This window comes from Gadus macrocephalus, chromosome 14 (genome assembly GCF_031168955.1).
Source record: "Gadus macrocephalus chromosome 14, ASM3116895v1".
NCBI classification, from domain to species: Eukaryota; Metazoa; Chordata; class Actinopteri; order Gadiformes; family Gadidae; genus Gadus; species Gadus macrocephalus.
In genome coordinates, this window is record NC_082395.1 from 2,364,310 (window position 1) to 2,381,580 (window position 17,271).

The 17,271-nt window shown below is 47.7% G+C and overlaps 1 protein-coding gene and 1 long non-coding RNA gene across 5 annotated transcripts in view; one reads left to right on the forward strand and one right to left on the reverse strand.

The window, feature by feature from the left end:
• Positions 1-17,271, forward strand: part of cngb1a (cyclic nucleotide gated channel subunit beta 1a) — a 36,251-nt gene that overhangs the window by 15,218 nt on the left and 3,762 nt on the right. For all 3 annotated transcript variants that reach the window (XM_060070620.1, XM_060070622.1, XM_060070621.1), the window contains 18 exons: positions 8,449-8,629; positions 8,902-8,926; positions 9,961-10,054; positions 10,442-10,498; positions 10,586-10,725; positions 11,060-11,296; positions 11,566-11,774; positions 11,915-11,965; positions 12,049-12,135; positions 12,244-12,308; positions 12,747-12,869; positions 13,062-13,203; positions 13,318-13,477; positions 13,725-13,822; positions 14,129-14,212; positions 14,517-14,635; positions 15,516-15,662; positions 16,729-16,903. In XM_060070620.1, the coding sequence (XP_059926603.1) occupies positions 8,449-8,629; positions 8,902-8,926; positions 9,961-10,054; positions 10,442-10,498; positions 10,586-10,725; positions 11,060-11,296; positions 11,566-11,774; positions 11,915-11,965; positions 12,049-12,135; positions 12,244-12,308; positions 12,747-12,869; positions 13,062-13,203; positions 13,318-13,477; positions 13,725-13,822; positions 14,129-14,212; positions 14,517-14,635; positions 15,516-15,662; positions 16,729-16,903 (2,194 nt within the window). The remainder of the gene's footprint in view (positions 1-8,448; positions 8,630-8,901; positions 8,927-9,960; positions 10,055-10,441; positions 10,499-10,585; positions 10,726-11,059; positions 11,297-11,565; positions 11,775-11,914; positions 11,966-12,048; positions 12,136-12,243; positions 12,309-12,746; positions 12,870-13,061; positions 13,204-13,317; positions 13,478-13,724; positions 13,823-14,128; positions 14,213-14,516; positions 14,636-15,515; positions 15,663-16,728; positions 16,904-17,271) is intronic.
• Positions 4,971-6,370, reverse strand: LOC132471529 (uncharacterized). Of its 2 annotated transcripts, XR_009528859.1 has the most exons (4): positions 6,072-6,370; positions 5,909-5,969; positions 5,698-5,758; positions 4,971-5,163 (listed from the first exon to the last, which is right to left on the reverse strand). It is a non-coding gene; the product is annotated as an uncharacterized LOC132471529 (long non-coding RNA). The 2 variants fall into 2 exon arrangements; XR_009528858.1 differs by having other exon boundaries at positions 5,909-6,370.

Genomic DNA, 17,271 nt, shown 5'->3' on the forward strand with positions numbered 1-17,271 from the left:
GTTGCCTTAAAGATCTGGGTGTGGTGTTGATGACCAGAGATGCATGCTAGGATAACGTGCCGTCTGAAGAACACAGTTCTGTAGATGTACCCCCTCAGAAGGAACCAAGTGTTCAAAAGGCTGTCGTAACATCAGTTACACAAACTGGAACATCCTTCAGGACCATGACAGGGACTCCCCAAAGAGAGACGCCAAGGGTAGGATTGGAGGGCTCCAACAGTTAGCTTTCTCTAGGTCGTCCTCAGACGAGCCCTCCATCGTTGCTTCCAGTCATCCCGATTCTCCATACATCTGGCCAGTTCATTGGTACTTTGCGCTCCTGCATCCTTCTTGAGTACATCCACGAATGTGAGTCTAGGACGTCCTCGAGACCGATGCCCATGGGTTGGTTCCCACAGTACCAATTTGCTGGCTGGCAGCTCTTGGTGTCTTTGGCAGTGTCCTGCCAGTCTCATTCTCCTGGCAGCTACTTTCTCACTCACCCTTGGTATTCCTTCATACAGGATCCTGTTGGTAACATGTGTACTCTTGCTGATGTTAAGTACTGCACGCAGCATTCTGGTGTAGCACCCGTCTAAAGACTTCTGCAAGGTTGGCTTCAGGGACCAGCATTCGCTGCCGTAGAGGAGAACAGACTACCGTTGCATTGAAGAAGCTGAGTTTGATTTGATGGGGGAGGTTGGAGTTCCACACACAGGTCATGCCGTTCAGGGCCCTCCATGCGAGTGCCTTCCTCACCTTTAGGTCCTGCTCGGTTGAGTTGACCCATGAGCCCAGATACTTGAAGTCCTCGACTTCCTTCAGCACAGTGCCACCAGTTGTTGGCGGTTGATGCTCCGATGAGATGTTGTAGTTGATGACCTTTGTTTTCTTGGCGTTTAGCCTAAGGCCAACCTTGGCACACTCCAGCACCAGTCTTCAGGAGTTCCTGTGCTTGCTCCACGTTGTTGGAGAGCAGGCTGATGTCATCCGCGTAGTCCAGGTCTGTCAGGACAACTGCAGGGTGTCGCTTTGACCTCCTCGGGGTTAGGGTGAAGCCGAGGCCCTGCTCCCGCCCACTAATGGCTTTTCTGAGCGCATAATCCAGGACAATGATGAAGAGGAAGGGGGCTAGTGTGTCCCCTTGCATTACTCCAGCCAGGATATCAAACTCCTCAGTGCTTCCATCTGGGGTAACCATCTTGGACCTTGTTCCTGCATACATGGTCTCAATAGCCCGGAGTAGGTTGGGAGGAACACCATAGGCCTTAAGGATCTTCACTATCGTGCCTCTGGATCGAATCAAATGCCTTTTTGAAGTCGATAAAGCACAGTACAGCTGTCAGGTTATCCTTCACCTCCTCGATCATTCTCCTTAGTGCCAGGATCTGGGCTGTGGTGGTTCTCCTCTCGCGAAAGCCATTTTGGTTCTCCCTCAGGTGAGGGTCGATGGCGCTCCTGATCCTGTTTAGTATCATGCGGTTGTATATCTTTGCCGTGATACATGTCAGGCTGATGCCCCGGTAGTTGTCTGGCTTTGAGAGGTCTCCGGATTTAGGCACTGGGATGATGTTGGAGAGAGACCATACTTCAGGCAGTTTGTTTTGCAGTAGCGCTTGGTTGGAAAACTCCAGCATGATGTCATCGAGGTCACAGTTCTTTAAAACCTCTGGGGGTATGCCATCTGGCCCAGCACTTTTTCCAGCTCTCACTGTGCCTTTCGCCCGGGCTAGCTCAGTGACAGTGAATGGACCATCATCGATGTCTAGGTTCCGGAGGACTGGTGGAATTTCTTCCTCGGCCCCATCAGCTGTTGAACCCAGATGGCTTCGGAAGTGGTTGAACCAGGTTGCCATCCTCTCCTCAGGGCTGTGACCTTCAACCTGTCCTTTTCCGCCCAGTCATTTCGTTGATGACCCTCCAGGCTTCCCCATACAGTTTTTCGCCTTGCGCAGCCTGCACCGTTCGCACCTTCTCCATCAGTTCCTCCCCCTTGATGTTGTCGTAGGTACTGAACAGAAGCTGCTTGGCTTCTCTCAGTTCCCCACGTCTCTGCGTGGTTGGTTCCCGCTCAAAGTTGAGGCGTGCTTCCTCCACACTTCCTCGTGCCGCTACGACCTCTGGATGTTTGGACCTCAGGGAGGTTCTGGCTCTGTCCAACACGGGCACACACATCCTGGTTGCCTCCTCGTTTGCAGCAACAAATCTCATATTCGCTGCTGGGCTCCGCTCCCTTGTCCAGCTGCTGGAACCGATTCCTGACTTCCTCAGTGTACCTGGTTTGAAGGCCAGGATCGTTTGCGAATGCCTTCCAATCGTGCCGGATCTTGGGACTAGGCTTGGGGACCCTGAGGCTCAGTCGCACCCTCATGGACACCACACGGTGGTCCGAACCCACCGAGCTGAACGAACTGTATGGTTCGGCCTTAAGGATGGAGTTCCTCCATTTTCTCCTCACAAGTATATAGTCCAGTTGGCGTATCATACGTGTGGCTCGATCCTGGAAGGTCCATCTCTTGCCTTGTCTTTTCTGGAACAAGGTGTTCGCTGCCAGTAGTTCGTGCTCCATGAGAAGGGTGGTGAGGTATGCACCATTGCGGTTGGTAGAGTCGTGGTATGGGAAGGGTGTGTCCTCTGGTCCGAGCCTTGCGTTGAAGTCCCCCAGGAAGTTGTGTGCTGGAACACCTCGCACGGCTGTTGCCGGGTCCTCGAAGAACTTCTCCGCCTCCTCAGTTGGGGCCACGTTGGTGGGTGAGTAAACGACTATGACTGTTGTTAATGGGTTAGATTAGAACTCTGCGATAAGGATCCTTTCGGTGTGTTGGTAAACCCGACGGAGAGCCTTACGCGCCCGAGAGCCCAGCAGTAGCCCCACGCCGCCTGAGCCTCGTTTCGCCACACAGACGAGGTGATGAACGTGCATCTCTCTACTTTGTGGTAAACGATCTGGTCATCAGTGTGCACTCTTCCGTGTTCCTGGACTCCCAGAATCTCCACTCCCCGCTCCTCGGCACAGTGTGCTAGCTCCACCAATCTAGCTTTGTCTCTCACTGTACATGCGTTGAAGGTTCCCATTACAAATGTCTGACAGCGCATGAGTGCATTGGACGGGGTGCTGTGATCGGACTCCATTGGGCTCCATTTGTCAGGTTAAGAGCTGACCACTCACACGAAGAACCCAATGTTAGGTTCAAAGCTGACCACTCACACGAAGAACCATTTACCAGGTTAAAAGCTGACCACTCATGAAGAACAATTTGCCAGGTTAAAAGCTGACCACACTCATGAAGAACCCAATGTCAGGTTAAAAGCTGACCACTCACACGAAGAACCCAATGTCAGGTTAAAAGCTGACCACTCGCATGAAGAACCCAATGTCAGGTTCAAAGCTGACCACTCACACGAAGAACCATTTGCCAGGTTCAAAGCTGACCACTCACACGAAGAACCATTTGTCAGGTTAAAAGCTGACCACTCACACGAAGAACCATTTGTCAGGTTAAAAGCTGACCACTCACACGAAGAACCATTTGCCAGGTTAAAAGCTGACCACACTCATGAAGAACCCAATGTCAGGTTAAAAGCTGACCACTCACACGGAGAACCATTTGTCAGGTTAAGAGCTGACCATTCGCATGAAGAAACCATTTGTCAGGGTAAGAGCTGACCAATCTCACATGAAGAACCATTTGTCAGGTTAAGAGCTGACCACTCACACAGAATCATTTGTCAGGTTAAAAGCTGACCACTCGCATGAAGAACCCAATGTCAGGTTTAAAGCTGACCACTCACACGAAGAACCATTTGCCAGGTTAAAAGCTGACCACTCACATGAAGAACCATTTGCCAGGTTAAAAGCTGACCACACTCATGAAGAACCCAATGTCAGGTTAAAGCTGACCACTCACATGCAGAACAATTTGCCAGGTTAAAAGCTGACCACTCTGACATGAAGAACCCAATGTCAGGTTAAAGCTGACCACTCACAGGAAGAACCCCATGCATGGTCAAACTCTGACCAGGCGCACACATGTGTGAAACAAATACAAATTAAAGACTTTATTAACAAGTAGTATAAACAAACTATTATTTACATTTAGGACATTTGGCATTAAACACAGTTCGGGTTAGGTGTCCTGCTCAAGGTAATCGCTGCACTAGACAAGGAGCAGCCGGAATTCTAACTAGCAACCTTCCGGTTACAAGTCGGGTAGTGCGGGTTGCACTACCTCCTGAGCCAAGCCGTACCAATTGACGTACTCATTATTAAACATCGTTCAGTACTGTCCGCAGTGATGTTCAGATACAAATGGTGCCGCTTAAATGAGCCCGAGGACGGGGACAGGATTTGATGGAAGGGGGGGGGGGGGAGGTAGGTGGTCTGTTGAGAAGGCCCACCCAGTGGAGGGGTGGTGGGTCTTGAACAGCAGGATCCTCTTCATCCCATCTGAGCAGCAGGCCGATGAGCCCTCTGCTGGCTCAGATGCAAGTCTTTCTCGGGGCTGTACTGCAGAGTATTGGGCGAGGCCAGCTGGGCCTGGAAGATGGTTCCCCTCAAAATCAGAAACCAACCTGGAAAGACCCCAAGAAGGACCCATTCCGAACTGCAATTGTGCTCTCCTCCAGCTGTGGAGGTAGAGAAACCGTCGCTACGGCTACGAGATGTATGAAGGGGAACGTTGACAGATGCTCCATGGTTCTCAGGGGCAGGCACCAGGTTGTGTTCTAGTTGCTGAGAGGAGGAGCCTTCACATCTTGCCCCATGCGTTTCTCCTCAGGGGAGTCCCGTCACCATCTTGAAGGACATTCCCGCTCACGTAACTAACGTTACAACGGCCTCTTAAACACTTGGTTTCCCCTGAGGGGGCACGTCTACAGAACTGTAGACTTCAGACAGCACAGTACCCTAGCATGCATCTCTGATCGCTCAGACCAGACCCCGATCAGTAAGACAACACACACGTAAAGTGATGCAAGGTTCAGGTAACTAGTCATACACCATTCACTTAGAACCTATACTGCACTACTTTTAACTTTATCAATCTGCACCCATTAACCCTAACCAATCAGACCAAACAGGAGGCCAAAATTCTACCCGAAAAAGGAAAAATCTGGACTTACAGTTCGCAGTTTCTTCTTCATGGTTCAATTGGGATACTCACAGAATCGGTTATTCTTCTTGACCTGTGAAGCAGTGCAAGGAGCTGATCAGTTTCAGAGTACGAATGAACGACTCAACAGTGTTGCTTATTTAAACTATTTATTCGTTCCTCTTTGGCAACCATCTACTCCCGCATTTCTAGAGTTGCCTACTCAAAAATATTATTAATTATATATTATTAAGCTTTTGATATTTTCCATTAACTTTGTTACCATGGAAGTCAGTGGGCTTCAATCTTCAAATGTATTCTAGTTAAACCTATACATTTCATTAAAAATTGAAACCAATAAATTTTCTACTTTTTTTTTCTTTCTATTTTCGAACAAAAATCCCACAACAACCATTGATCTAACCATTAGGGGTTCAATAAATACATGACTTTACCAACGCATTGACTCTGAACCTCTAAAATCAGCCGAACAACACACATGAACACATCCACTCCAACCACCAGAATAGTCCAATATCGACGAGGAAGCACTGTTCACCTCCAATTACATCCAGAACTAACATTATTAAACATATCAAGTCGGCCTCGTAGAAAATAAACTACTCACAACTGCTCCAGATCTTGCGGTCCGTTTTACTTCGAAAAGTGTTCGTGACCTCGCGGTTCACCTGGAGAACAGAAGAACAGATCTATCATCAGTCACTCATAACCGATAACAAGCTAATTTGGCCTCTATGACAGCCAATTATATCATCACATAACTAACATTATTAAACATATCAAGTCGGCCTCGTAGAAAATAAACTAGGCCTACTCACAACTGCTCCAGATCTTGCGGTCCGTTTTACTTCGAAAAGTGTTCGTGACCTCGCGGTTCACCTGGAGAACAGAAGAACATATCTATCATCAGTCACTCATAACCGATAACCGGAAGATTCCCACCACTTAATGGTTCAAGGTCTTAACCATTATTAAGATTACCGTATATTGGAGACATTAAACTGATAACGGTTGGGGAGACCAAAATATTATTGATTTACTGAACGAGACTCACCAGCATATGGATCAACGCAAACATCGCGACTCGCGAAGCGCCGCAGGTGAGCTCATTTAACACGAAGCGGGGAACTGATTTAATTAGTGCGTCATCCAATGAAAATGAGAATCATGTAAAAAGCCAGATATATTCTATCCCATTTAACTTCAAAGATTGCTCTTCCACAATCCTCAATTGACTTCCATGTGAATAGCTTATTAGCGACTTATTTTTCACATTCAAGTCCATTTTACCGCCCACTTTTACCCTATTTTATGATGACGGCCATTTAAAGTTTGATTCATGAGTTTCTGCTGAGTCTGACTGGGGCGTCTTCCAATACTATCATAATTCCTTCAATGCAATCATTTCAATGCAAACAGGTATCCAAATCAATAAGCCAATATTATAGGTCATAGGCTTCATACATTATTTTCAATAAACTGAGGAATAGAAGACATAATATTTTGATTCAAATACTAAATCAAAAAAAAAAAAAAAATCTGTTACCTTGACTTTGCCAAGGTATCAGACATAACAGACCCATATCCACAAGGAAACAGTCAATATAAAACAGTTCATCTCCAATTAAATCCAGAACTAACATTATTAAACATATCCAGGGCCGTTTCAAGGAATTTGGGGGCCCGAGCAAGACTTTCGAGCGGGGGGGAGTGCGTACTACAGTGAGAGTTTCAATGCGCGCTATCAATTAATCGCCTGTCCCCTCCCTTGTCATTCCATTTGGGCACATGTTTGGTAAACATGTTTTATTTCGCTTGTTTCATATAATTTAATTAATTAACGGCAACACCAGAGGGCGCCCTCCAAACATTTGCCGTCCTAGGAATAGGTTGCCTATGCCGATCGCCGATCAGATGTTGTCGTATTTTATTCATAACCAGTCGTTGTCTTGCTGCCCCAGGCCAGCTCGGAGCCCCAAGCAATTGCTTGGTTTGCTTAATTGCCTTCTCGCGACGGGCCTGAACATATCAAGTCGGCTTCATAGATAATGAAATAGGCTACTCACAGGGGCTCCAGATCTTGTGGTCGGCTTTACTTCGAAAAGTGTTTGTGACCTCGCGGTTCACCTGAAGATCAGTAGAACAGATCTATCATCAGTCATTCATAACCGTTAACCGGAACATTCACACCACGCTATATGATTCAACTTCATAACCATTATTAAGATTACCGTATATTGAGACATTAGACTGATAAACGGTTGGGGAGAGCAACCGTTTAAGTTTTACGAGACGCAGCAACAGATAGATTGATCAAAGCAAACAGCGCAAGCCGCGACAGGTGACCTCATTACCGCAAAACAAATACAGTTTTACTTTATCGCTTAAAGGTTCGTGTGTCGGAACAGACTTGATATAAATTGTATGCGTGTGTGTTTTAATTTGTATATCATCGCATAAAAATAAGATCATGTAAAAAAAGTTATAATTTTCCATTTAAATTCACAGATTGCTATTCCACAATCCCCAATTTATTTCCATACAAATTGTGTCACCGTCAAACCTATTAGTTTTAGTCTATGCACATGAGATAATAAGTATATAAGTTGGTTATCTTTATTAACTGTAAAATAAGAAGCCAAAATGTATCAGTAGGGGATTCCTCAACTGTTCTATGTACTTAGTTTTTAACTAGCCTTTAAAACAGCATTATATAACTCCTTAAAGCCTTATGGACCTGCCCCTTGCTCTCTGTAGTTGGTTGCTATGCTTCACAATATGCACTTTTAACAAGACTTCTGCCTCTACTGTCCTTTGGCCTGGTTTTAGGTTAGGGTTAGGCTATGTGGAAATGTATATACTTCTTGAATCGATTGAGTCTGTCAACCACTCCACATTAGTTGACAGATGTGATCAGTATTTAATCAATGGCATAAATGCGGGCCTTCATGTTTCTGTCTTTTTTTTCGATTAGAATTTGATATATATGCGCTGTGTGTCAAGACAAAGAACAGCTGCGTCTCTCTCAATCAATCGAAGGCATTGATTGTTTGAGTGTCAAACTCTAGTAGGCCTTGCTGCAAAGGTTGACAAGAGCTACACAAATCCGTTCTCGCTATTCAGAATAACAAGCTCATTTGGCCTCTATGACAGCCAATTATATCATCACATACTAATGGTGAACACATTTTTTTTTAATAGGTTATTTGCGAATTTATTGAAAAAGTCTTTTAAATTGTGTGTGAATTGCTATTAATATGAAACACTTAAAACAAAATGGGGAGAATTCAATGGTTTGTCGTCATCCCAGACTGCTCCTGTGACAAGCTTCCTGTCCCCCTCGGCCCCCTCTCTCCAGGTGCTCGCCCCCCACCGAAGCCCCATGCGTGGCCCCCCCAGCGCCCACCCCCTCTGTGAAGAAGAAGGAAACGGTGTCAGAGAAGAGCGACAGCATGAGTCAGGTCGCCCCCGCCGTCACCACCCAGCCCGACACCACCCAGCCCGACACCACCCAACCAGACACAGGACCGGTCGATCAGGTGCAGGAAATGCGCTACAGATACTGATCGATTACTACATTAAGATGATTAAAGAGAACGATCGATAGTTTAGGAACGCATGAGGAACGTATGATACGGACGTATGCATCTATAAAAATCATGACAACATATATTGTCTCTCTTTCTTCTGACAAATTAGCTTATTGTATGTCTCTTTGGATAAAAGCGTCTGCTAAATGCCCTGAATGTAAATGGTACAATGGATGCCATTCAGAAAATGCTAATGGAAACTGCCAATATTCTCGTTTCAGGTCTCCGAGGTCGTGGCTGAAATAGGTAGGTGTGGTCAGACGCCATGAATCTTTAAATACCCATCTCATTCAAAGAAATGTATAATTCATCCGTGCATATCTCTGCCCAGAGCCCACCGGCTGTGCTGCAGTAAAGCGCTTCGTGCTTCAGATCCCCTACGTCGCAGAGTGCCTGGAAAGCTGCCGAACGCTTCTGCACGACAACAACCTTGATCTCCCCAACGTGTCCCTGCCCCCCTTCCCCTCCCTGCCCCCCTTCCCCTCCCTACCCCCCTTCCCCTCCCTACCCCCCCTGCCACCCCTGCCCCCCCTGCCACCCCTGCCTCCCCTACCAACCCTACCCTCCTTACCACCCCTGCCCGAAGAGATTCCCAACATCACAGAGGCACTGTCCCGGGTCTCCAACCTCGCCCAGCGGTGCTTCTGCAGTATTGCGAACCGCTTCCGCAGCCTTAACTCCATCTCCCAGACTCCCCCTCAGCAGCCATAACCCTAGTCCTCTACCCCCAGACATCCGGATAGAACTGGACTAGTTCGGTTTGTTTTGTTTCTGCATCCGTAGAAAGAACCATAATACGAGTGTCCGCCAAACAGAGATCCCCCCTCGCTCCACCCCGAAGCTAGGAACAGCTAGCATCAACCTAGCCTATCCACAGCCCGCCCCTTTAGATCGATCCTCATTACCTTCACCAGAGCAGCTCTGCATCATGCTGAAAGGCCAACTCACGCCGTCTCAGGTGACCTCGATGTGCTGTGCTGTGCCCTGCCATGCTGTGCTTGCGTTGTGGCGTGTTGACGTACGTCGGTGTTTGTGCCAAAAGCAGGATGAACCGAGCCGCACTCGCTCGTTCAGCCGTCGATTAACCTCCATCTTGCTTGATGTCCAATTTGCCCTTCAAAACGTCTTTAGGAAATTGCTGAATTAATACCACAGCCATCCTGTCACCAACGATACATTTGAGATAGTCGTTTCAAGTCTCAGTTTCATCCTCCTTTAAGTGAAAGGGTTGGTTGAGTTCAGTGAGGTGATTTTGGACAATCTCTGGGTGTGTTCTTCAGAGCGTCTCCAGAAGACCTCCGGTGGCTGTGCTCCTCCTACGCTCAGAGTGGAGGATGTAGTCGAGGATGAAGAGACCATCCTGGCAAGGCTCAGGTCAGTCTTCAAATGCACCGTGTAATCACACAATCAACATTTTACATCAGATTTTCCATTTAGCGACTTGCAACCATTCATGCACACATTCACACGCCGACGACGGATCCGACTATGCAAGGCGACAGCCAGCTCGTCGGGAGCAGTCAGGGTGAGGTGTTGCTCAGGGACACGTGACACTCTAGGCTAGGAGGAGCCGGGATCGAACTAGCAACCTTCTGGTCGACCCGCTCTACCCCCTGAGTTACTGGCGCCTGTACCATCGTCAATACCAATGTCAGTTCTGTTTTAAGAAGCATAATAACAGAGGAACGAAAGATTTGCATACAAATGCTTAGCAATGAGCTTATAAAAGTCTTCAAAGCATCAAACGTTGTGTTCTTCCAGTGGCGCTTATCAAGACGGAGCGGTCGACAAGAAGACCCACCTGACGGCTGAGGACGAGTGAGTGGGCGTTGACGTTGTCTCAACACGCACACGCCCAAACCGAGGGCCGCACTCTGTATTGAAGCCCCCTGTGTTGACCCCCAGGGGCCGACCTGCGTCCGCCGCCAGCCTGGCCAGTGTGATGGTCACCGAGCGGCTGTCTGAGCTGGTGCAGCTCTTCAAAGGCAGGACGGAGTTCCGCAGGGAGCGGCTGGTGGATCCGGACGAGTCGGATGAAGAGGACAGTGAGTACTGTTGCTCTAGACTTCAGTGATAAGGATCACTGATAATGGCATTGGCTAGATTGCCTCCTTTTTCTTTTCCGACTTTTATAAAATCGCTTTTTGTTTCTAAATGTTTGAAGTTGAACTTTTGACGATTTTCGGGCGGAATAGTCCTGGTTGTTTGTTGGACCCCAAAGTCCACATTCTACCTGTCGGCAACAATCAGCAAGAGGCCGAGGAGTTGGATGTTAGGTCGTAAAACCTGTATCTTAAAACCAATTATAAAAGGGTCTGCTAGTTAGCAACACATGTGTTTTATCAGACAACATCTAACCAGGGGATCTGATCTCTTCAGTGCCCGTCGCCGCTCCACCTCCTCCTCCTCCTCCTCCACCCCCAGAGGACGTGAAGAAGGACGCCCCCACCGAGGGAGCCGGGGATGGGGAGGAGGAGAAGGAGGAGCTGGAGATATACTATGACTTCTTCGGGTATCCCATCAAGCTTCCTGCGCTGCCCAAGCTGCCCCCCATGCCTGACTGGCTCCGCGTCGTCTTTGAGTACCGCTTCCCCTCCAGCATCGACCCGTACACCGGTAGGTGGAGCGCTGGCCTTTGAAGGGAACGCAACTGGACTTAATCCCTGTCGCGTTGCATTCAGTGCCATCCGTCACAATCACAATCACAACCAAACCTATTCCCATAGGCTAGAGGCTAGGGATAGCTCCCCAAAAACCTGGTTGGAAAGTAGAAGATTATAGAAGAAAATAAACGAACGGAAACCCAGAAAAAAGTTGGAAGGCAGAAGATTGCTCCGGCTAAATTGTACGTTGTGTGAACTGATTGTCTGTCTCTTGCTCTGCAGACTTTCTGTATGTGATGTGGCTGCTATGCGTGGTCATGGCGTGGAACTGGAACCTGTGGCTGATCCCTGTACGCTGGGCCTTCCCATACCAGACGCCTGAGAACGTGCACCTCTGGCTCCTCATGGATTACACCTGCGACCTCATCTACATCACCGACATGGTCGTCTTCCAAACCAGGCTGGAGTTTGTTCGTGGTGGAGACATTGTGGTCAGTGGAGGATGACTTCTATCTTTGGTCTGATCATGCACGCCTTCTTATCAGTTTATTGCAGAGGACATGCATTACAGTTGAGAAAAGAAAAAACATCACTGAACGCCTTGGTTTTCATCTGGGTCTTTCTCCTGCAGTGTGATAAAAAGGACATGAGAGACCACTACATGACCACAGAGAGATTCAAGGTAAGTGTTGTCAGACACCCGCAGAGATGTGTTGAATCCGTCCCCTCCCGAACACCTCTGCAGTGAAACGTTGTGTCTCCCAGATGGACATGATCTGCCTGTTTCCCCTGGAGGTGTTGTACTACTTCACTGGAGTCAACTCCCTTCTGCGCTTCCCCCGACTGCTCAAGGTGAGCGCGTGTGTGCGCCTGCGTCATGAGGAGCGTGTGGAAGGGTGGCTCTACAGAGCGGTGAATATGAAATAGCCAAACTCTGACCGGACTGGCTCTGTCTTCCAGTACATGGTCTTCAACGAGTTCAACGACCGCGTGGAGGCAGTGATGAAGAAGGCCTACATCTGGAGGTAAGGACACCAAGGAATAGTCCAACAAAACACGAAGTCCAACAAAACAACCAAACAACCAACATCACGATCTTCTGCGTTTAGGTCAATATCCTACTCACCTTGTAAAAGGGCTGCACTATAATGACAAAAATAAAAATTGAAATAATTGATGGGGAATTATCGATTTTCCATTTAATGATCCATTCAATGAATATCAAGTGGCCCCTACTGCATATAAAACAATAATAAAGCAATTGCTGAGTGGTAATCGTTTTTTAATTTGATATGACCAAAATCTGATTTATTTAATGGTTTCCTTTCTTTTTAATTAAATTCAACCTTTCTCAATCATCTAATTGCAGAAGGGAAAATGTCGATTTTGATTAATATGCCGTTCATTGTGCAGCTTTGTACATTGTACATAACCAGTTTTGAACCCATGTTCCCTCCTTCCAGGGTCATGCGCACCACGGCTTACCTACTGTACTCCCTGCACATCAACGCATGTCTCTTCTACTGGGGTTCCGACTATGAGGGACTAGGGTCGACCAAATGGGTCTACAACGGCAAAGGCAACGCGTAAGGATCTATGACCCCCTCAGATGCATTCTTACCTTGAGATTTGTACTTGCAATACATTTACTATGAAATTGAAATTACAATGAATGGAAATTATGATATGAAGTATGAAATAGTGAAACAGTCATTGACTATAAAACGGAGTGTTTTGATTATCCCACGAGATAAAGCGTATCCTCCTCTGATGCGTAGGTATATCCGGTGCTACTACTTCGCCGTGAAGACCTTGATCACCATCGGAGGGCTGCCCGACCCCACCACTGTCTTCGAAATCGTCTTCCAGCTCCTGAACTATTTCACGGGCGTCTTTGCCTTCTCCATCATGATTGGTCAGGTCAGACCGCTTCTAAATCCTAAGCCTGGTCATGTATTGTTTTCGGTCTGCCAGTCTAAAGCCGACCTCCCCACTCCTTACCGACTGGTTTGTCCCAACCTTCTGTTGTCCTAGATGAGAGACGTGGTGGGGGCGGCCACGGCGGGCGAGAACTACTACCGAGCGTGCATGGACAGCACCGTCAAGTACATGACCTCCTACCACATCCCCCGGGACGTCCAGAACCGGATCAAGACCTGGTACGACTACACCTGGAAGATCCAGGGCATGCTGGGTAAGTCACACGGTCAGGGATGCTGTTGCTAGGAGACTCAAACAGATGCACTGCTTAGGTGACACACAAGTGACAATGTTTTGACCATCCTGTTTGTCCTGTCTATGTGTCTGTCTGTCTGTCTGTCTGTCTGTCTGTCTGTCTGTCTGTCTGTCTGTCTGTCTGTCGTCTGTCTATGTGTCTGTCTGTCTGTCTGTCTGTCTGTCTGTCTGTCTGTCTGTCTGTCTGTCTGTCTGTCTGTCTCCAGACGAACAAGAGTTGCTGATCCAGCTCCCTGATAAGATGAGGCTGGACATGGCCGTGGACGTCAACTACTCCATCGTCAGTAAAGTAGCTTTGTTCCAGGTCAGAGGGCGTTGCGAAACACACACACAACTATTGTTATGACGTCATCCTGTCATACGACTGCCTTTACCTTCTCAATACACACTTGGTTCTACCCAAAACCAAGTGTGTTCTAACCACTTGGTTCTAACAACTGTTAGTGTTTGGCACTTGCTTCTTTGAACATCCTTACTCTACCAAATTTATAGTTTATCTTCTACTGAAAAATGTACCAATTGTAAGTTGCTAAATGCCTTTAATGTAAATGTAAATGTAAATTGTTCAACTTAATGCTTTGTCTCCTTCTGTCTATCCGTCCCTCCTCAGGGATGCGACAGACAGATGGTCTTTGACATGCTGACAAGACTCAAGTCTGTTGTCTACCTCCCCGGAGACTTTGTCTGCAAAAAGGTACCAAATAAAAACACAACAAGAACCATCTGCCACAGCTTGTGCTGTACTCAGACAGTCTGTCTGAGTACAACAAGCATGAGTGTGACCAACACAAACAGCAGTAGCTCAGGAGGTAGAGTGGGTTGGCTGGTAACCAGAAGGTTGCTGGAGCGATCCCCGGCACCTACTAGCTGAGTGTCCTTGAGCAAGGCAACTCACCCTAACTTGCCCCATGTAAATGCAGTCCATTTGCATTCAAACACGTGTATCACACGCGTGTGCATGGGCAGGAGACTAACAACTCGTGTCCTGGTGGTCGCAGGGCGAGATCGGCAGGGAGATGTACATCATCAAGCAGGGCGAGGTCCAGGTGGTGGGGGGGCCGGACCTGCAGATCGTCTTCGTCACCATCCGAGCCGGCTCCGTGTTCGGGGAGATCAGGTCAGAGTCCCTGGGTCGCTCAGGAGGTCGGGCCAGTCCATGAACTGTAGTGTGAACTAGGGCTGCGCGATTAATCGAATATTGATTGCGATTTCGATTTTAGCGTCAAACGATCAGAAAACTAATATAATCTATATATATATATATATTTTTTTTTTATTAAATGTTTTATAGAAAAAGCAGGACAGCTGGATACATATCTGTAAATTACTTTAGATTTGAACATTTTCTATTTGACCATTTTGTGTATGTTTTTAAGGTTTTTTTAAGTTCTCAGTTACAAAGAGATTTTTTTCTTGAGAGACACGTTGAATAAATACATCACGTTTTCAAACTCAAAAATAGTCGTTTGAATAATCGTGTTTTCAATATTGACCAAAATAATCGTGATTATGATCTTCCCATAATCGAGCGGCCCTAGTGTGAACCCAGTGCGTGGGCACAACATTAACAGCGACGGGGTCTTTTCGGGATTCATGCAGACCGATGGAGGGAACCGACCCCGCTGTGTGTGTGTGTGTGTGTGTGTGTGTGTGTGTGTGCAGGCAGAAACACTAACATTATTTTGATTTACATTAACATTTAAGGCATTAAGCAAACGCTTTTATCCAAAGCCACTTGCACTAAGTACATTTGTCGAAAGAAAGAGAAACAACGATATATATCGCTGTCGGGACAGTAAGGATGTTCATAGGACCAAGTGCCAAGCACTAACAATCACTATGTTAACCCATTCCCTGTATACAATAGAGACAGCTATGGTAAGCCGCTAGTGCAAGGACGTACAACATACAATAAGTGTCTATGATAAGTTCCAGGACGCACAACATACAATAACAGCTGACACAGCCTCGTGGTATTGTATTTTGTTTACTTTCAGCTTGCTGGCCGGAGGCGGAGGCAACCGGCGCACGGCCAACGTTAAAGCCCACGGATTCGTCAACGTCTTTATCCTGGATAAGAAGGACCTGGCCGAGATCCTCGTGCACTACCCTGAGTCCCAGAAACTGCTGAGGAAGAAGGCCAAGTGAGGGCGGAGCCTCCGTGCTTGATCCACAGCGTCGGAAGATGCTAGCTTGTTGGCTTGCCTGTGTGGCTGTTTGCTGCTACTTCTACCACCGCTACTACCAACACCACAAGGCCTCGCCAGAGGGCGACAAACACAAACGCTGGGATTGCTCGCACCGCACACAACCACATTCACCCATTCATCATCCACCCCTACATAGCGCTTTGGTTTAAAGTCTGGTGAAGGGGTTTGCGGAGGGGCCGGTTGATTCGGGTTCCGCACGTCTCCCTGTCTCCTGGGAAGCTGTTGTTCACTCTGTAGCGGGTCGCTGCGCTCTTCCTGGGTTCAGGGGGAGACGCCGTTTAAGCTCGTGATTGAGGCGGGAGTAGCTGCTGATTGTGGTATCAGGCCAGTAGGCGGGTAATTAGCCACGATAATCCCAGTCCCGTGGCCCGGCCTGGTGTCCCTGCAGCCTCTGAGCAGAACACCATGCTGGCATTTAGCTTGTTAGTTGCAGGAATGTGTGTGTGTGTGTGTGTGTGTGTGTGTGTGTGTGTGTGTGTGTGTGTGTGTGTGTGTGTGTGTGTGTGTGTGTGTGTGTGTGTGTGTGTGTGTGTGTGTGTTTGCGTGTGCGTGAGTGCGTGACTGTGTGAGTGCCCGTACTCTGTCCAGAGAAGGAAGGGTTCGAAGAGGTTATGAATAAAAGGAAAATATTTTAAAAGAAAGAAAAAAGAAGTAAAGCAATACCAAGAACAACCTTTAGAAATGCTTTGTGTGTGTGTGTGTGTGTGTGTGTGTGTGTGTGTGTGTGTGTGTGTGTGTGTGTGTGTGTGTGTGTGTGTGTGTGTGTGTGTGTGTGCGCGCGCGCATGTGTGTGTGTAATTGGGTGAGTGTTTCCGTGGGCGCACGAGTTTCCTTCCTCCACGCACAGCTGCATGCCCCCCCCCCCCCCAAACACACACACAGTGCCTGTGTGTGTGTGTGTGTGTGTGTGTGTGTGTGTGTGTGTGTGTGTGTGTGTGTGTGTGTCTCCCTTGACACACACTCACACGCACACTGTTTGTGTTTCTCCCTCTCCGTGCAGGACGATGCTGACCAAGGACAAGAAGACGGACGCCAAGGTGGACAAGGGGACGGTGGAGGTGATCACGATGCGACCGCCGACCCCCGAGCTGTTCAAGGCGGCGCTGCAGGTCACCGAGGAGGCGGGGCTTGAGGGAACCTTCGCCAAGCTGAAGAAGAGCTACATGGCTACCGAGGTACTCGCTATGTCACTCTGAAGAACAACATTTTGTGTGTTGTACGTCCTGGCACTTAATGTACGTGCTTATTGTATGTTGCACGTCCTGACACTTAATGTACGTACTTATTGTATGTTGCACGTCCTGGCACTTAATGTACGTACTTATTGTATGTTGCACGTCCTGGCACTTAATGTACGTACTTATTCTATGTTGCACGTCCTGGCACTTAATGTATGCACTTATTCTATGTTGTACGTCCTGGCACTTAATGTACGTACTTATTGTATGTTGCACGTCCTGGCACATATTGTACGCACTTATTATATGTTGTACATCCTTAAAAATCGTACTTGGCATTGTGTAGCACCTTATCCTACCTGTCT